The sequence below is a fragment of the Psammomys obesus genome, unplaced genomic scaffold (assembly GCF_907164565.1).
Source record: "Psammomys obesus unplaced genomic scaffold, mPsaObe1.curated_primary_1811, whole genome shotgun sequence".
In the NCBI taxonomy this organism is placed as follows: domain Eukaryota; kingdom Metazoa; phylum Chordata; class Mammalia; order Rodentia; family Muridae; genus Psammomys; species Psammomys obesus.
In genome coordinates this window covers 10,873,074-10,889,225 of record NW_026596051.1, presented here as the reverse complement: position 1 = coordinate 10,889,225, position 16,152 = coordinate 10,873,074, and the positions used below count along the sequence as shown (strand labels likewise).

At 44.3% G+C, this 16,152-nt stretch overlaps 1 protein-coding gene across 1 annotated transcript in view; it reads right to left on the bottom strand.

Annotated features, from left to right (window-relative positions):
• Window positions 1-16,152, bottom strand: part of Pkd1l1 (polycystin 1 like 1, transient receptor potential channel interacting) — a 41,469-nt gene that overhangs the window by 20,529 nt on the left and 4,788 nt on the right. The window contains exons 2-11 of the mRNA XM_055624042.1: window positions 12,203-12,286; window positions 9,746-9,953; window positions 8,181-8,287; window positions 6,843-7,059; window positions 4,380-4,553; window positions 3,604-3,723; window positions 3,452-3,521; window positions 3,177-3,220; window positions 1,816-1,972; window positions 485-620 (exon numbers count right to left, since the gene is read on the bottom strand). Coding sequence (XP_055480017.1) covers window positions 485-620; window positions 1,816-1,972; window positions 3,177-3,220; window positions 3,452-3,521; window positions 3,604-3,723; window positions 4,380-4,553; window positions 6,843-7,059; window positions 8,181-8,287; window positions 9,746-9,953; window positions 12,203-12,286 — 1,317 coding nt within the window. The remainder of the gene's footprint in view (window positions 1-484; window positions 621-1,815; window positions 1,973-3,176; window positions 3,221-3,451; window positions 3,522-3,603; window positions 3,724-4,379; window positions 4,554-6,842; window positions 7,060-8,180; window positions 8,288-9,745; window positions 9,954-12,202; window positions 12,287-16,152) is intronic.

The following is a 16,152-nucleotide window of genomic DNA, read 5'->3' as shown; positions in this document are numbered from 1 at the left end:
TCATGGGTTAGGAACATGGTGTGGGCTTCTCCAGAGCTGCAAGGGACGGCTTCCAGTCTCTGGTGGTAACCCATACAGGAATCAGATGAAGAGGGGCATATAGGAAGGACTGGCTAGGATCTATGATGTATGCATGATAGCCCAACTTAACAGTACTTTTTTCCCCCAGTAATACCAGACAAAAAGTGGTTGACTTTGGCCAGCATCAGGGATTTTCCTCTTAGTGCCAGAATGCCTCCATCTTTGGTGCCTCCCCCAAAGTTTCTTGTTTGGTACCCAGGACTCTGTCTAGATAGAGCCTCTTCTGTTGAAGTGACCCATTGGGGTTTGCATATGACTATATTCACCTTCAGAAGGGATGAAGTAAGGGAGAAAATAGTGATGTTGGTGACTACACATGAGTTCCCTGAAACACACGCGCCTCTTCACAGAGCCTAGACATCTATCCAGCACCTGAGGATATCTAAAAACCTCAACTACTCACCTATAGCCTAGGAATCCTGTCCCCAAACCACAGGCCAGGGAAGCAGACCCACAGATGGTCCAGGCCACAGAGCTTGGCCATATCAGGAAGACCCTTGACTGTTGGGGCCCAAGTCCTTCGAAACCACTGCTGGGAGCTGAGGAAGAGCAAGATGGAGACCATCAGGTTAAAGACCTTGGTTGGGTCACAGGGTACCAGGCATATGGTCACACATTATCTGAGTTGTATCTGTAAGGACCATCCAGAGAGGACAATAACCTTTGAATCAGTGGGCTAAGCAAAGCAGCTAGCCCTCCCCATGTGGGTGGGCTTCATTCAATCAGTTACTTGAAAGTCTGAATAGAACAAATGGGCAAAGAGGAAGTTCCTCTTGTTTGCTGAGCATCTTTGAACTGGGATATTATTCTTTGCCTGAAGAGTGGGGGGTGGGGGTAGCAGTGAGAAATGAGGAATGTAGGGCTGGCTGATAGAGCTGGGTCATCTTGAATTGTAATTTCTCTGCATACTCCACAGTGAACTTCTCCCTTCTGAGTTCTGGCTTTGAAGCCTATCTTTCTACCCAGCGTATCTAGCCCGGAGTCTTGAGACAGCCTGCCAATACTGGTGCTGCCACTATAAGCTTGTCTATTGGAGTGCACATTTACAAATAGACATGACCTTTTCCCTTCTCTCCTCGTGCGTACTGTAAGGCAGGCACAGCTTTGGTCAGCTGAGCACATAGACTTTGCTGACCATTGTCGACATAGCTGTGCCCATCTTCTGCCAAAAGACTGTTGACCACACACATCGTGTGGCCTCAGAGCCCTGAAGTTATACATTGATGCTCCTGTCCTCCATTCCTGCTAAGCCAGGTTCAGAAGGCCCTTCAATTCCCAGTGATCAGACCTGATGACGTCAGTTCCTGGGACCCAGGTTCCAGTGGGAGTTACCCTGACTTCACTGGCACAGCCTTCCCTATTATCTCCTCTCTTCTGGCTGGGTGAGCACTTGCTGTAATTTGAAGCTGGAGCTATTTACTCTATTTTGCATAGAAAAAAAAAAGTGGAGCTTTGGCTTTCGGTATATTTAAAGTGTAGGGTCACCATACTGACTTTTGAAATGATTGGATTGCCCAGATTTTAAACCAGATCCATTAGGATTGAACTGCAGCCAGATGCTATGGTTTTAGGTAGATGTGGTTGTACCCATGCTTGGATTTTAGAGGAGCCCAGAATGCTTAGTGTCATTTGGACCAATTACATTCTGCTTGCTCTGGTTCTCTAGGTAGTCACAGACCACTGTTTTATTAGCAGGAGCAGGGGTTACACAATACAGCTGTAGGGTAATGTTACCTTGAGAACTGGGAGGATAGTGGCCGCTCTTCTCTCTCCAAGCCAGCTCTTTATGCCTGCAGGCCTCCGACAGAAAGGGTGAGCAGACCACACCACTCCTAATGGCTGCCATCCTCCAAGCTTGGTCAGTCCCGGAGAGAATGTCTGATGTAGGATGCTAAAATTGCCAAGTCAATGCCTGTTTTCCTGCTGTGTCTGAAACACTAGTGACCACTGCAGCAAACTCTGAGGACAGGCATGGTCAGATGGGAGCCTGGTCAAGCGTGGGCCTCAGGTGGCTTTACAAGAATGTCATTTTCTGCTTCTGGGCCCAGTTCCTTTGTACCAAACCTCCCATTCCCTCTTCATACCATGGGGCCAGTGCTGGTGGCCTCCTGGCAGCTCTAGTCAGTCAGGTTGATAGACTGTAAAACCCACCAGAGGAAGAAAGGTTGGAAGGTGAGGCCTAGTTCTTAGGGGTGAGTTCATAGGGCATGCTGAGCAAGTGGGGCCTGAGGGCGCCTTGCTTGGAACAGGGGCTCTGAGCTGTGGAGCAGCTTAAGCCACTGCCTGGAAAGTGTGGGAATCAGGGAAGCCCACACTGATGTACCACCAGAGAACAACCTAAGGTCCCCAGCAACCCAAAGGCAGCAGCACACAGATTCCAAAAGCAAAATCCCAGTGCAATGCAACCACAATGATAACATTAGAAACTGTCCCTTACTTGCATAGAGTTCCAGGTCCATAGGGACCTTGCCCCTCCAAGCCCTGTCTGCAGCCAGGCAGCCCCACAGCCTCTCCTCCTGCTCTTCCAAAGGCCCACCAGAATCTCACTGGGCCTTTCCACAGGACTTTCCAGATGCTGCTGTGTGCCCTTCCTAGCCCTACCTAGCTATGACCCCTCCCTTTCTCCGGGAAATGGCCTACACTCTTTGGAGGATGAGCCTTAGCTATTCACTAGATCCAAATATGGCCAGCCCACAGCCACAGGAAGATGCTACAGAAACCTAGTTTTTAGCATCTGTGGTAGTTTGAATGAACATGGCCCCATAGGCTCACAGGGAGTGACACTATTGGGAGGTATGGTCTTTTAGGAGTAGGTGTGGTGTTTTTGGAGGAAGTGTGTCAATAGGGGTGATCTTTGAGGTCTTGGAAGCTCAAGCCAGGCCGAGTGTGTCTCACTCTCTTCCTGCTGTCTGTAGATCCAGATGTAAAACTTTCAGCTACCTCTCCAGCACCATGTCTGCCTGCATGACTCCATGCTTCCTGCCATGGCAATAATGGACTAAATCTCTGAACTGTAAGCCAGTCCCAATTAAACCTTAACTAAGAAACCTTAACCTTATGCTATAGAATTTGCAGCTGCATGTCATGTCACTTACCTGGGAGGGCTGCCTTGAATTTGGTCTCTCATTGGGATCAGGAGCTGATAGGAAAATAGAAAAAAAGGCAAATGTATGACTCTGAACTAGGGGCAGCTGTGGGCCTACTGGAGACGATGTCTCCACCAGAGCGAGCCTGAGAGATGAGGCAGGGCTGAAAGGAGGACTTTTGATGTTTCCATCCTCATATGAAAGCAGGGCATATACAGCCTACTTCAGAGACTGGCCTCTAAGGACCAGGCACCAGCACAGCTTCTGTTTTCAGTTCACCGTACCCTGAGATGCCTCTGTCTTCACTCCTCTGAGAGGCCACTGTGGCGCAGCCCGTAGATGCCCTCTGGCTTCCTGTGAAGTAAAGAGGTTGGTTGGTACTGGCACTCCACATTGGGGTTCTTCTCAGGAGCACAGAGCCACACCTCTGAAGTACCTTGCTGAACCTGAAGAGCAGCGACAGGAGCTGTGCAACTGGACAGGCCAGGAGGGTGCACAGGAGAGCCAGACTGAAGGATTCCGGAGTTATATCAGTAGGACCCACATTCAGGAGGCGCTGCAACAGTTCAGTTACATGCAGTTATGTCCCATGAGTCCAACACACAGAGTTCCAAGTGTATCCAATATGAGTATGGATTCTGTTTGGTTAGAGCTCTTTATCCCAGAAGCCTTGCCTTCACCATGGGGGTTGATCAAGACAAAATGTGCTTTTCCTCCTAGACACATCCTTGTGAACAGACCAAATGCTCCCTGAGCACCCACAAGACCTGTGCTCAGCTTTCTAAGTCCTACAGTCCCTCCCACTCAAAAGGTGCCAAGAGCTTCAGTATTCCCCCAGCAGAGGAGGAGATGACAACCTGGATCAGACCACTGGATTTTCCCAGGGAAGCTGAGCTCCCCTCCTTATCACTTGATGATATTTCTTCATCATCGGCTGTTTACAAGTTCAACCAACATATTTTTATATTTAAAAATTCTGTGTATCTTTAAGTGTGATTCTATCTTTCACCACATAAAGGCCTATTGAGGACTTGTAGACCCTCCCAGCCTGTGATTCCAGCCTTATTACCTACTGGTCCACTTGACACACTGCTAGACTGCTCCCCCGAGCTTAAGCCCTTCTCCAGGAGCTCTGAGTTTTGCTTGTTAAAAGAAGAACAATCTGCATGACGAAGATAAGTAAGCTACTTCGGGAAAATTGCTGCCTCCCACCTGTTCATGGCCTGTCACAGTGATCAGGGCAGTGAGGCACGAGTAGACACACAGCAGGCAGAAGGACACAGCAAGCCGCTGTGTGTGCAGGTAGCTGCTGGAGGCGGGTTGGCTGTACAGTGAGAACCAGATGTGGAAATCCTCCAGGTACTCTGTGAACTTTGAATAGAAAAGCTGAAACAGAAATGACGAGTTTGTTTGTTTGTTTGTTTGTTTCAGACACACGAGAGCAGAGTAAAATAAGAATAAGACTCCAAAGTTTCTTGGCTTTTTCTCTTGGCCGAAAGCTGGACATTTCCTGGCTACTGGTTTGGTGCAGGTGGATGCCTCTCATGGTAACTTGGTCTGCCTCCTTCCTTCCCTCCCCACCACCTCTGCAGCAGTATCTCCTTGTATCACACTTTCATCACTGAGACTCTGACCCAGTCCGACCTCCTGCTGATGCTTTTGCAGTTTTTGTACCAACTCTAGTTCTCTGCTTCTTTCATGCTAGCTCTCGTAGACCTCCTCTCTTGGCCTTACCACCATGTCTTTCCTTTCTGATCCCAAAAGGCTTTCTAAATATCCCTTTTCTCGGCACTTTCCACAGAAACACAGTCACATTTTAGCTGAGTACCAGCCCTGGCTGCACTGAGAGTTGAGACTGAGCTGTCTTCTACTCAGCAGCCTTACACAGTCTACTGCTCAGCAGGTGAATAGTGGAATTTCACTGACTTTTAAAATTTTCATGCAACTTAAATAATTTTTGGTGTTACGCATTCTAGAAAAGAACTATTTATGAACAGAACTGATATTATAAATATAATCATGATAATCAACAAGTACCAGCAGCAAACAGGTTTAATAGACTGATGATATATTGTTTACATGTAAATTCCCAGGCAACCACTGATTCTGGGGACCCAGCCGTATGGGCTCATAGATGACTAAATTAATAAAATTAGGTTTCTCACCTATGGTTCTCAAGCACAATAGCTAGAGAAGCAACCATGGAGATTATTACCCAAGGGAAGCTGCAGTTAAGTAGGACTATTCATTTAAAGTCCTGAAATTTTTCTATGTACTATGGCTGTTTGGAAACTATTGTTTCAAATTCATATCAGCTATGTTTTGTGCTAAATTGGCAGTGCCAGGTACTCCTCACTACAGTGACGATGGAAAGAACAAGACCCAGTGCCCAGGAAATGCCAGGTTAATAAGATAGCTCAGAGGGTATCTTGCTTGCTGCCCAGCCTGATGGTCTGAGACCAATCCCCAGAACCCACTCGGTGGAAGGAGAGAACCAGTTCCTCTACACCTGGCCTGTGACATGTGCGCACACATGGGCACAAGGCAAATAAATAAAAGTTATGAAAATCAAAAAAAAAAAAAAAAAAAAGGAAATCTTTCTTCAGAAAACACAAGTCTCAAAGAAGTATTTCTTGTGACATTCGCTGTCATGGAAATAAAGGAAGGAAAATGGTGGCTGTGTAATAGGTTACTTCAGCAAATAGCAGTGCACGGGGGCCATTGTATGGCCTTTAAGTTATTTAAGCAAAGTTCAGGAAGAGATTTATTCTAAAACATTGAATATAAAGCGTGAAGGTTTTCAAATGGGCCGATGCCCATCAGCAGGGAGGAAATGTGAATACTCAGAGAACACAACTTCCTACTTGTTTCTTGAGCTCATGGACAGTTTTGTCACGGATTCACACTTATCTACCATCTGACACTGCAGTCATGACACGTCTGTAATCTCTGCCAATGGAATTGTTTATGGCACGTGAGTAAGTTAACAACAAGTCTTTAATGTGGGTCCTCTTGGAAACGGCAGATCGCCAGCAGCCAGAAGCTCTCGAAGCTTATTATTGATGCAGATCAGAGAAGAACTGCATCCCTGTAAGGACTGCTAAGTGGCAAAGGCTGTAATGCATGCTGGCTGCATAGCTGGGGGATGGCGCTCTGCAGTTAATCTCCTTTGAACTGAAATGCCCCCTCCTGGAGGAGAAGGGTGGTGCTCAGACACAGGGAGCTCAGGAAACAAGAGATTTCACCAACATCCTCTCAAAGTTAGAAAAACAGCAAATGCTTGCTAGGGAGAGGATTTACTGGTGGGGCTGCTGGCAAGCTGCGAAGAGCTGCAGGATTGCCGCTTTAGTGAGTCACCACCCATGCTGGGTGTGATTTTTGGTGCTGTGGCTTCTGTGGAGTCACCCACATCCTTGTAAGTAACCCATAAACCAACTGGCTGACCAAGACAGATTTGGATGGAGCCATTTCTGTGGTGTGTTGTCAGTCCCTATCTGGGTGAATAGACTTTCGTTCACATTCTCTCCCAGAGAAGTCACTCAACATGGGTATCCTGACAGTTAACAATTTAACTTTGGAAAAGTTCAAGTCACGACTTTAGAAAGAGAAGCAGAAATGGGCATCAAATAATACTGGCGATTCTGGTTTGTCACAGGTTCGCTGCATAGGGCCTACCTTGTAGAAACCAAGCCCATGGCTCAGGCGGAAGAGCTCTCGCTGCACACTGCTGTCACCTATGCTCAGAGCCAGCCAGCACTGAGCAGAGAAGAACCAAGCTTGTCCTGAGCGTAGCTCCTTTACCATCACGTGGCTGATGAACCAGCTTGGGGAAGGCCCGCTGCTGTCGTGCCAGAGGTGGATCTTCTGGAGCGGACCCAGTTGGTTAGCAGTGCTAATGACACAGAGAAATGTCTTATCAGGGATTTGTATTTCGTGCCTGTAAAAACCTCACCAACTCTAACACGGCCCTTAGGGATGGTGGGTTCCAATGGGCATTGTGACTGGTGGGGACACACAGGTCTTCAGGATCCACCGTAATGCCCCTTTTATCATCACTGCACTTATCGTGGTTTCCGTTATCAAGCACAAATAAAAAACACCAATGGAAAATCCTAGAAATAAATAATTCCTAAGTTTTGAACTTGAATCATACTGTGTTGTTACAGCAATTTTTTCCACTTTATTATTACTGGCAGATAATCTTGTGTTGCACCTCAGTAGTAACTCATGCTTTATCTTTGGCTTGGATGTCAAAGAACAATGAAATGGGTCCAGGGTCCAGTGCTCTCTGCTGATTCTGGGATCCACTGTTCGGCCTGGATCATACATCTTGAAAAGGGAATGGCTATAACTTCCTTAAAGCAAGTTGCTCAGGTTTCCATCTGTGTGTGTCTGATGTGAGTTATTCTGAAGTTGATCTTTACTGTCTTCATAAAAACATGCTCCAAAATAATAACTATTTTAATAAATTATTGACAATAAATATTATATATAAATTATAATATTTTTATGAGAAAAACTGACCAACACTTTCATGTTTTCTAAGAATGTCAGGTACTTAACTTCTACGTTGATAAATCATCTCTCTTACCGTGACATTGAAAAAACAAAACAAAACACTTATTCTAATACACAAGCTTCGTAAGCCTCTATTTTTTTCTGCCTTCATCCCCTTGCCACCATGTAAGCAATCCATGTTAGCCTAACCCAAGGAATGGAAATATTTCATGTTAGGCATGCTTGTAGTTCTATCCCCCAGACAGCAGAGGCAGGAGGTTAGTTGCAAGTCCAAGGCCAGCCTGGTCTACATAGTGAATTTTAGACGTGCTGTGGTTACATAGTGAGACCTAAAATTTTAAGTATGAGAACCAGTGATCATTACTCTTTTTATGCTTCATCATCAAGCTTGAGCTTAGGCATGATGTTCAGAAAGCCAATGTTCTCTATACAGCGACTCTGCGATACCCCATTCTGACCAGCCCCCTTTCCCAAAGCATGTGCTTAAGGGACTACCTCATTATAAAGGTGTGCCTGGAATTCCTTCCAAATAAGTGCTTCTCTGGACAGCAGAGTTCTTTGGTTTCGGAGACTCCATTTTTACCATGTAAAACAATGAAAACCTTAAAACAGACAAAGACAGGAAAGCTGAGGATGCATCACAGAGGGTATGGGGTGTTTCCTTGCCTCATCCCAGCTCCCTACTGGCAGGTCCCAGCACTGAGCCCAGGGGCTGGGGGGGCCTGCATGGCTTGCAGAGTCCTCACAGACCAGGGCTGACACCCTTCGGCTCCTTGACTAGCCAGTTCTTCACAGACTTTTTCTGGAATAGTGAGATTCCCTGTGGGATTCCTCTGCACTTGCCTTCCTCAGTAGGGTAGGAGAACTCCATGGAGGGCAGTATCTCCTACCCTGGGGCATAGTGGCCGGACTTTGGAGGAGGCCTCAGGACACAGGAGTGTTGCACCAGGGCTGGTGGGTGGGATACCCATGTCCATAGGGAGCAATCTGGGGAAGCACACTGGTCTATGCTTGTCACTCTTCCTGCTATCTGTCGCACAGAAATCTTCAGCTTTGGTGGGGTTTAATTTTAATCTTTCATTTAAAAATATTAATCTCTTGTCTTTGAAATCCTGTCCTCATCCAAAGTAATTGTTTTCTTTGGGTAGTTACTGAACTTTTTTTTTTTTTTTAATTATCTCTCTTCTTTTAGACTTCTGTAATTATTATTTTTGTATGTGTATCTAACGTCAATTAAAGGTTTTATATTGCTTCCTTTTGCAAGACTGTGGCTACTTGGAGGCATTTGGCTGAATATCCTCTCTGGCCTCAAGACCTTGGCACACACCTGGGTCATTTCTAGGTGTCTAGCTGTTCTGTCAGTTTTCTAGCCAACCCCATAAGACTCTGCCCTGTGACGGCTCTTGCCCGGTTTTCTGGGGGGGGTGTCACCCCTGTTCTCGTTCAGACTGTTAGGGCTATCCTTAGCCTCCACTCAGCTAGTATTCCCTTCCACATGAACTTTAGAATCAATCATTCCTGTTCCACAAGACAACTTTCTGAAATTACAGTTGATTTCGTTAGCTTTAATCTCGTTCTCTCTTAGTTTCTTTCTTTCTTTTTTCTTCTGTAGTAAATTGGATAGTGTGGTGGCTGGGTATGGTGACATGCCTTTAACACCAACACGAACACCAACACTGTGTTCGAGGCCAGCCTGGTCTACATAGCACGTTTCAGGCCAGCTGGGGTTACATAATGTTAACTCAGAGGAGTATAGCACAGTTCTCAAAATCTCGGAGACCCATTCAGAAGAAAACCAACTCTGAAACTGTTTTCCACTGTGAAGGCAGAAAGAGGGAAGGAGAGTCCAGGGGCCAGGAGGTGAGGCTCCTGCCCTTTGCCCTTACAAATATGCAGGAGGACAGGGGAAAGGTAGATAAACATCACACCCAAAATTACAATGGGACAGTGGTCACAGGTGATTGACAGGGCAGCCAGTCCATCTCCTTGTCACTTCTTGTGCCTATCAGGCCACCCACCTCTTAGACCTCACGAAAGGCCTTGCTAGGAGCTCATGTTACCTTTGAGGTAAATTTGGCAGGTGACCGGAAGCCAGTGTCAATGACGACTGCATACAGCTGGTGGCCAGGTTGGATATCTTCTTCCAGAAAAATACAAGCTGGTTTCTTTTTCTCATGACAATCTACACATCTGCTTTTACTCACCAAAAATCCATAAAGGACCAAGAAAAACACACTGAAAATACCAGGAAGCAAGTTGTGAGGGTGACTGTAAACAAAGGAAGAGAAATTAAGGGAATTCCTCACTGGAACTGGCACTCAGGAAGACGTATTAGCTCTTCATAAATTCACAGCTCTCAGTGGTCTTCATGGACAGGTTTTCCAAATAGCTCATACTGGTTGAAAGCACATAGTAGCCTGTGGCCCATACCAGGTACCTCACAGCCTATACCTAAGCCTCAAGGGACCTGTGATGATCCAGCTAGGAGTGGCAGAAAGCTACACCCTGCCAGGCCCAAGGTACTTAGACTGGGAAATTGACAACAAGTGCCAGGGCCGAGGTTATGGCTCAATGGTGGAGTACTGGCCTAGCTCTGGGTTTAATCCTTAATGTGAATGAAAGCAAAAATGGAAGAGGAGAATCAAAGAAAGAAGAATTCCAGTCATGCTTCATAATACCGATGTGCCATTCAGTTCTCCTGCGGCCTACTAGCAGAGCAAGACAGGAGGAGCTGGAGATGTCCCAGTGCGCCTCTTCTACATACCCCTGTCCCCACGAATGGGGCCTCTTGCTGTCCACCTGCAGCTTACACTCACCTGGTCCCCGCTACTGATGCACAGTTCTGCCTGGGAGAGCAAGTGCCCCCTCCTCTTGGCAGGCCCACAGAGACTCACACACGTCAAGTCCTTCCAGCTGGGACTTTAACATACCTGGGCTTGAGCTTTACGGGTATTTGATAATACTGCAGAGGGCTCATGCTGTGTGGGAATGCTACCTTCCCAGATTCCTGCCTTGTTACTCTGACTCCATCTAGGGACTGGGATAGTCTCTTGTTTCCTGGTGTCCTTCTTCCAAACCAGAACCAGAACCCCATCACACTTGCTCTCAGTCACACTCCATGACCTCACGGCCTCCCGGTTCCAGACCATCCATATTCCTCCTTTACTTCCTGGATCCTCTCAGATGTCACCAGTTCTTTTGGCCACCATTTTCTGTCTGTAGTAGGCCCCTATTGGCCCATTCCTCCTTATTTACTCAGAAAGAATAACGTAGAAACCAGGACTGGAACTACTGTACTCCGAGCCCTGAGAACTGGTTGGCTGGAAACCTTCCCTGGGGTAGCATCAGTTATTAGTAACTAATGATTTATTTACTGTCCATGATGGTTTAAATGAAAATGGCTCCCATTGGTTCATAAGGAGTGGCACTATTAGGAGGTGTAGTCTTGTTGGAGTAAGTGTGGCCTTGTTGGAGTAAATGGGTTACTGGGGTTGGGCTTTGAGATTTCAAATGCTCGAGCCAGGCCCAGTGTTGCTCTCTCTTCCCGCTGCCTGTAAATCTGGATATAGAACTCTCAGCTACCTCTCCAGCACCATGTCTGCCTGTGTGCTGCCATGCTTCCCGCCATAACAATGATGGACTAAAGCTCTCAGCCGTAAGCCAGCCCTGTCCAAATGTTTTCCTTTATATGGGTTGCCATGGTCATGGTGTCACTTTACAGCAATAAAACCCTACCTAAGATATTCCCGTTCAGGCCCACAACTAATCTTCTAAGTACCATGCAGAAGTGAAGTACAGTCTCATATTCTACCAATATCAGTGCAAAAAATGTTCAAAGCAGCTTGCTCTCAATGCACTCATTTCCCAAGCTCTACATATAGTTGTTTGTTATGAAACAGTGGCTGTGAATACATGGTAATTTTTAAACTTATCATTTAAAATAGGGTAGAGGTTGTTATTGGAAGTGAGACTAAGATAGTCTGTTTAAACAAGACAAGCAAACTGAGGGTCATCTTTTTCATTGCTTTAGATAGTAATTTAATCAGTGATAATGGCACCTGTCCTTCCTGACCTTTCAGATAGCCTGTCATTGCTAAGCCTGCTGTGACAGTTACAGTAAATACTATTTTTTAAGACACAAAGTTGCCTCTTCTTTATCATCTTGCAGAGAGTTTCTGCATGTTCTTCCTTGGTGCCCTTGGCTCTTGAGGAAAGAGTACTATATGGTAGAGAACAAAGGATTGTTTTCATGAATAATATACTTCAGTCTACCCTGAAATATAGCTGAACTTAAAAGTAAGAAAGTCATTGGCTTCCAGTTGTTCACAAGGCTCCTGCCAGTGGATGTAAAGTATAAACAGTAATAGAACACATAAGACAAACATTCCTAATCTCTGTGCTCCAGAAAACAAACACGTTACATAAGTGTTAAGTATGAACTGAGTGGCCCATGGGCATCTCTTAAGCACTCACTGGAGTACATGAAATGAAGTTGTGCTTTGGAGAACGGAACTCACCTCCGAAACTCAGAAATGCTGCTCACTTCAAAGGTGGCATTCAGTTTTCTTCTTAGGACAGAGAAAGGCGCGAGGCGTTGGTAGCTAGAACAGGAAAGCAGATCAGAGTAACAAAGTGGGGTGGGTACCCGTGTCTGTGATGGGACAGTGAGAAGCTGGAAAAAAAGAAGTGCCACTCATTCCGATGTTATGACCTAGACCAGTCTGCATGTCTTCCTGTGTGACTCTCGGATGTATGACAGAGCCTCCAGTCTGGGTTCTGGGAGTCAGCTCTCCGTGGAGGCTGTCCTGAAATATCAGGCATCAGGGTACACTGCCACCTACAGGCAGACCCACTACAGCACAACCCTGCAGGAGACTCAGGTTAGATGCTCCCTGTGGACTGACCTTTGCTTAAGCACCTGTCCTGCCTGGCCTTACAGATACCCCATCATTGCTAAGCCTGCGTGACAGCTACTGTAACTACAATTATTGTAAGATGTAAAATCGCCTCTTCTTTATCGTCCTGCAGATAGTTTCTGCATGCTCTTCCTTTTTACCCCTGGCTCTTGGGGAAGGAGTACTATGCAGGAGAGAACAAAGGATTGTTTTCATGTATAATTTAACAGCATGTAACATTGGAACATTGAAACATTACCAGTAACTTTCCATGGCTTCACATTATTACAATGGGCAACCATAAAGCCATAGTAATAAAAACAACATGGTGTTGGTACATGCATACACACACACACACACACACACACACACACACACACACACACACGCCATGGAAACCAATGTGCTGAAACAGAGAATCTAGATATAAGTCCATAACTCTAGCCAGTTGATGTGTGACAAAGATACCAAGAATGTACATTGAAGGAAAAACAGCACCTTCAATAAATAGTGCTGGGAAAACTGAATACTTACAGGTAGAAAAATGGAACTAGGTACATATCTCCCTCCATGGAAACTCAGCCCTAGGAGTACTAAATATTTAAATGTAAAAGTGAGATTCTAAAACCAATAGAAAAAAAGCTAGAGAGTATTCTGTAAGATACAGGCGTATGTCATAGCTTTTTCAATGGGATTTCAGTCTCCTAGGAAATAAGAACACTTGACAAAGGGAACCTCATGAAAGCTGATTGGTGAGACAGCCTATAGAATGAGGAAAATCTCTTCCAACTGTCATCTAGCATGGATTATTATTTAGATAATATTTTTACAGGACTCTCGATCATAAGAATGACTGGGTCTCTGACTCTTGTACCTGATCTTGAAACTCTTCTCCTCATGTTGGGTTGCTGTTTCCAACTTCAATATGATAATTTTTGCTTCATCTTATTATATTTTATTTTGTCGTGTTTGGTTGCTATCTTCTAGAAGCCTGTTCTTTTCTAATAGGAGAGAGAAAAGGAGGTGATCTGGAGAAAGGGGAGGAATTGGGAGAAGTAGAGACAGGAGAAACTATAACCAGAATATGTTGCATGAGAAAATAATCTATTTTCAATGAAAGAAAAAAAGTGAAAAAACAAAGGTTAGGTAGAAAAAAAGAAGTTTCTAGATTATATAAAGAACAAAAAAAAAATCCTAAACAAACAAAAAATGCAATTAAAAATGGGCTATGGATCTGAACAGAGAATTCTCAAAAGAAGAAATGCAAATGAACATTTGAAAAAGTGTTTACCATCTTTAGCCGTTAGGGCTATGGATCTGAACAGAGAATTCTCAAAAAAAAAAAAAAATGCAAATGAACATTTGAAAAAGTGTTTATCATCTTTAGCCATTAGAGAATTGCAAATTAAAACTACTTTGAGATTTCATCTGCCCCAGTCAGAATGGCTGCTATCAAGAAATCAAATGACAATAATTGCTGGCAAAGCTGTGGGGAAAGGAACCCTTATTCGCCATTGGTAGGAATGGCAATTGGTGTAGTTACTTTGGAAATCAGTGTAGAGATTTCTCAAACATCTAAAAATAGAACTACCATATGACCCAGCCATAACACTCGGGGCACAGACCTAAAGGATTTTAATGTCCAAGACAGAGATGTTTGCATACCCATGTTCCTTGCAGTTCTACTCACAATAGCCAGGAAATGGAAATGTCTATCAGTTGATGAGTGGAAAATAAAAAATGTGGTACATGTACAAAATGGAATTCTACTCAGCACAAAAAGAAAAGAAAAAAAAAGAACAGAAAAAAATAATAAAAAATTGCAGAAAATGGGTAGAACTGGAAAATATTATATGCATGAGTTAAAGTAGTCCCAGAAAGACAATGTCTTGTTTTCTTTCATATATATATATATTCTAACTTTAAATTTTTATATTTCCTTGTTCAGTTGGAGAAGGTACCCATAGAGGCCAGAAAGCAAGAGAGGAACCATGAGAAGTGGCAGCAGAAAAGGTCCTGGAATGAATAGTAAATACATAGGAGAGTTGGGAAGGGTAGTAGGGGAGAAACGATTCAAATGGGGAGGAGAAGATATAGAGAACACTAAAGGCTGGGTCAACCAAAAAAGAAGAACTTACAAAAAGAAATGGAAATTTACTACTTTATAAACTAAAGATTAATAATAATAATAATAAACAATATATAGTTTGAAGTGTGGAAGCCTACATGAGTGTACAACACTGTTCCTAGAAGTGCCAAGTGTGGCTCTATGACTTATTGGCCAGGGCGTCCCCAGAAGCTCTCAAAACAATACAGACTATTACCATTGCTCTTGGTTATACACCAGAACTAGATGATAAAAACTTATTGCTGAAGACACTATAGAGTAAAAATATACAGAGAAATAAGCTGGGACTGAGCTGCACGTTTCCCCCCCGCTGGCTAGCATTCTCAGTACTACAAGGTGTTATTCAGACCGTAGGGGTGACAAGTCATTGGTGACCTTACCCAGCTGTGGAGCCTGTACCATTTACTACTGACTTGCCAGGGAATACATACCTGCTCACGCAATAATGGCAGGACTGCTTTGGAGCAACCAATGGCTCTCTCCTTGGGCTTTAGGCTTACTGTGGGTAACGCATGCCTGGTATTGTAAAGCTAGTAAAAGTGTATGTCTGGAGATATTATAGGCCCTAGAGAGGAGCGTACTACTGACATTTTGCTAAACAGAGTAGTCAAACTGCCTTCTAAATATGCATGTTTATAGACATCGATTAGTGTTGCTTTCAGGCTTGGTCAGAGAAGCATGCGACTGTTGTAAGTTAAGACAGTGAGTGTATTAATGCAGAAGCTCAGAGCACATTAAAATGCAGCCAAAGTGGGTTGCATTTTGCAGTCCAAATGCTGGGTGCTCAGCCGTAAACACAACATTTATATGACCTTCAGAACCAAAACCAAAACAAAACCAACCAACCAACAAATAAATAAACAAAACCCCAAACATTGTGAAGATAAAGAGGAGCCAGACAATGCCTAGGAACATTCCGAAATGTCATCTTCTGGATATGACATGGGCAATGCAATCAGGAACACACAGCAGCTGTGGCTACTTGCCTAAAACTTCAAGGAAACAGTGTCTTCCAGACACTTACAAACTCACAGAGACGGTGGCAACATGCACAAGATCTACACAAGTTCAAGCCAGATGGGGTTCCAGTCCTGAGATATCTCTAAGCAAGACACTAGCTTCGGCTGATAACCTCTTACAAAGGGGAAAAAAAAAAATCCATTTTATTCAGTGGAGTTTCATTGGGTATATAAACCACACTTTGGGGTAGGCCTTGTTCTTCACAATAGATGGCCCAAACAAAATGAACTCAATGGTATTTTTGTTATATTTTGTTGTCTTTGTTTGGTCATTTTTTAATCTCACTGATCTTTTGTGCACATAATATGGTTTTCAATTGTGTGTGTCCGTGCATGCTTTTTTTTTTCTGTTTATTTTATTCTGGTTTGTTTCATTTTTTTTTTTTTTTTTACTTGCATGCTTGTTTTCTAACGAGAAAGAAGGT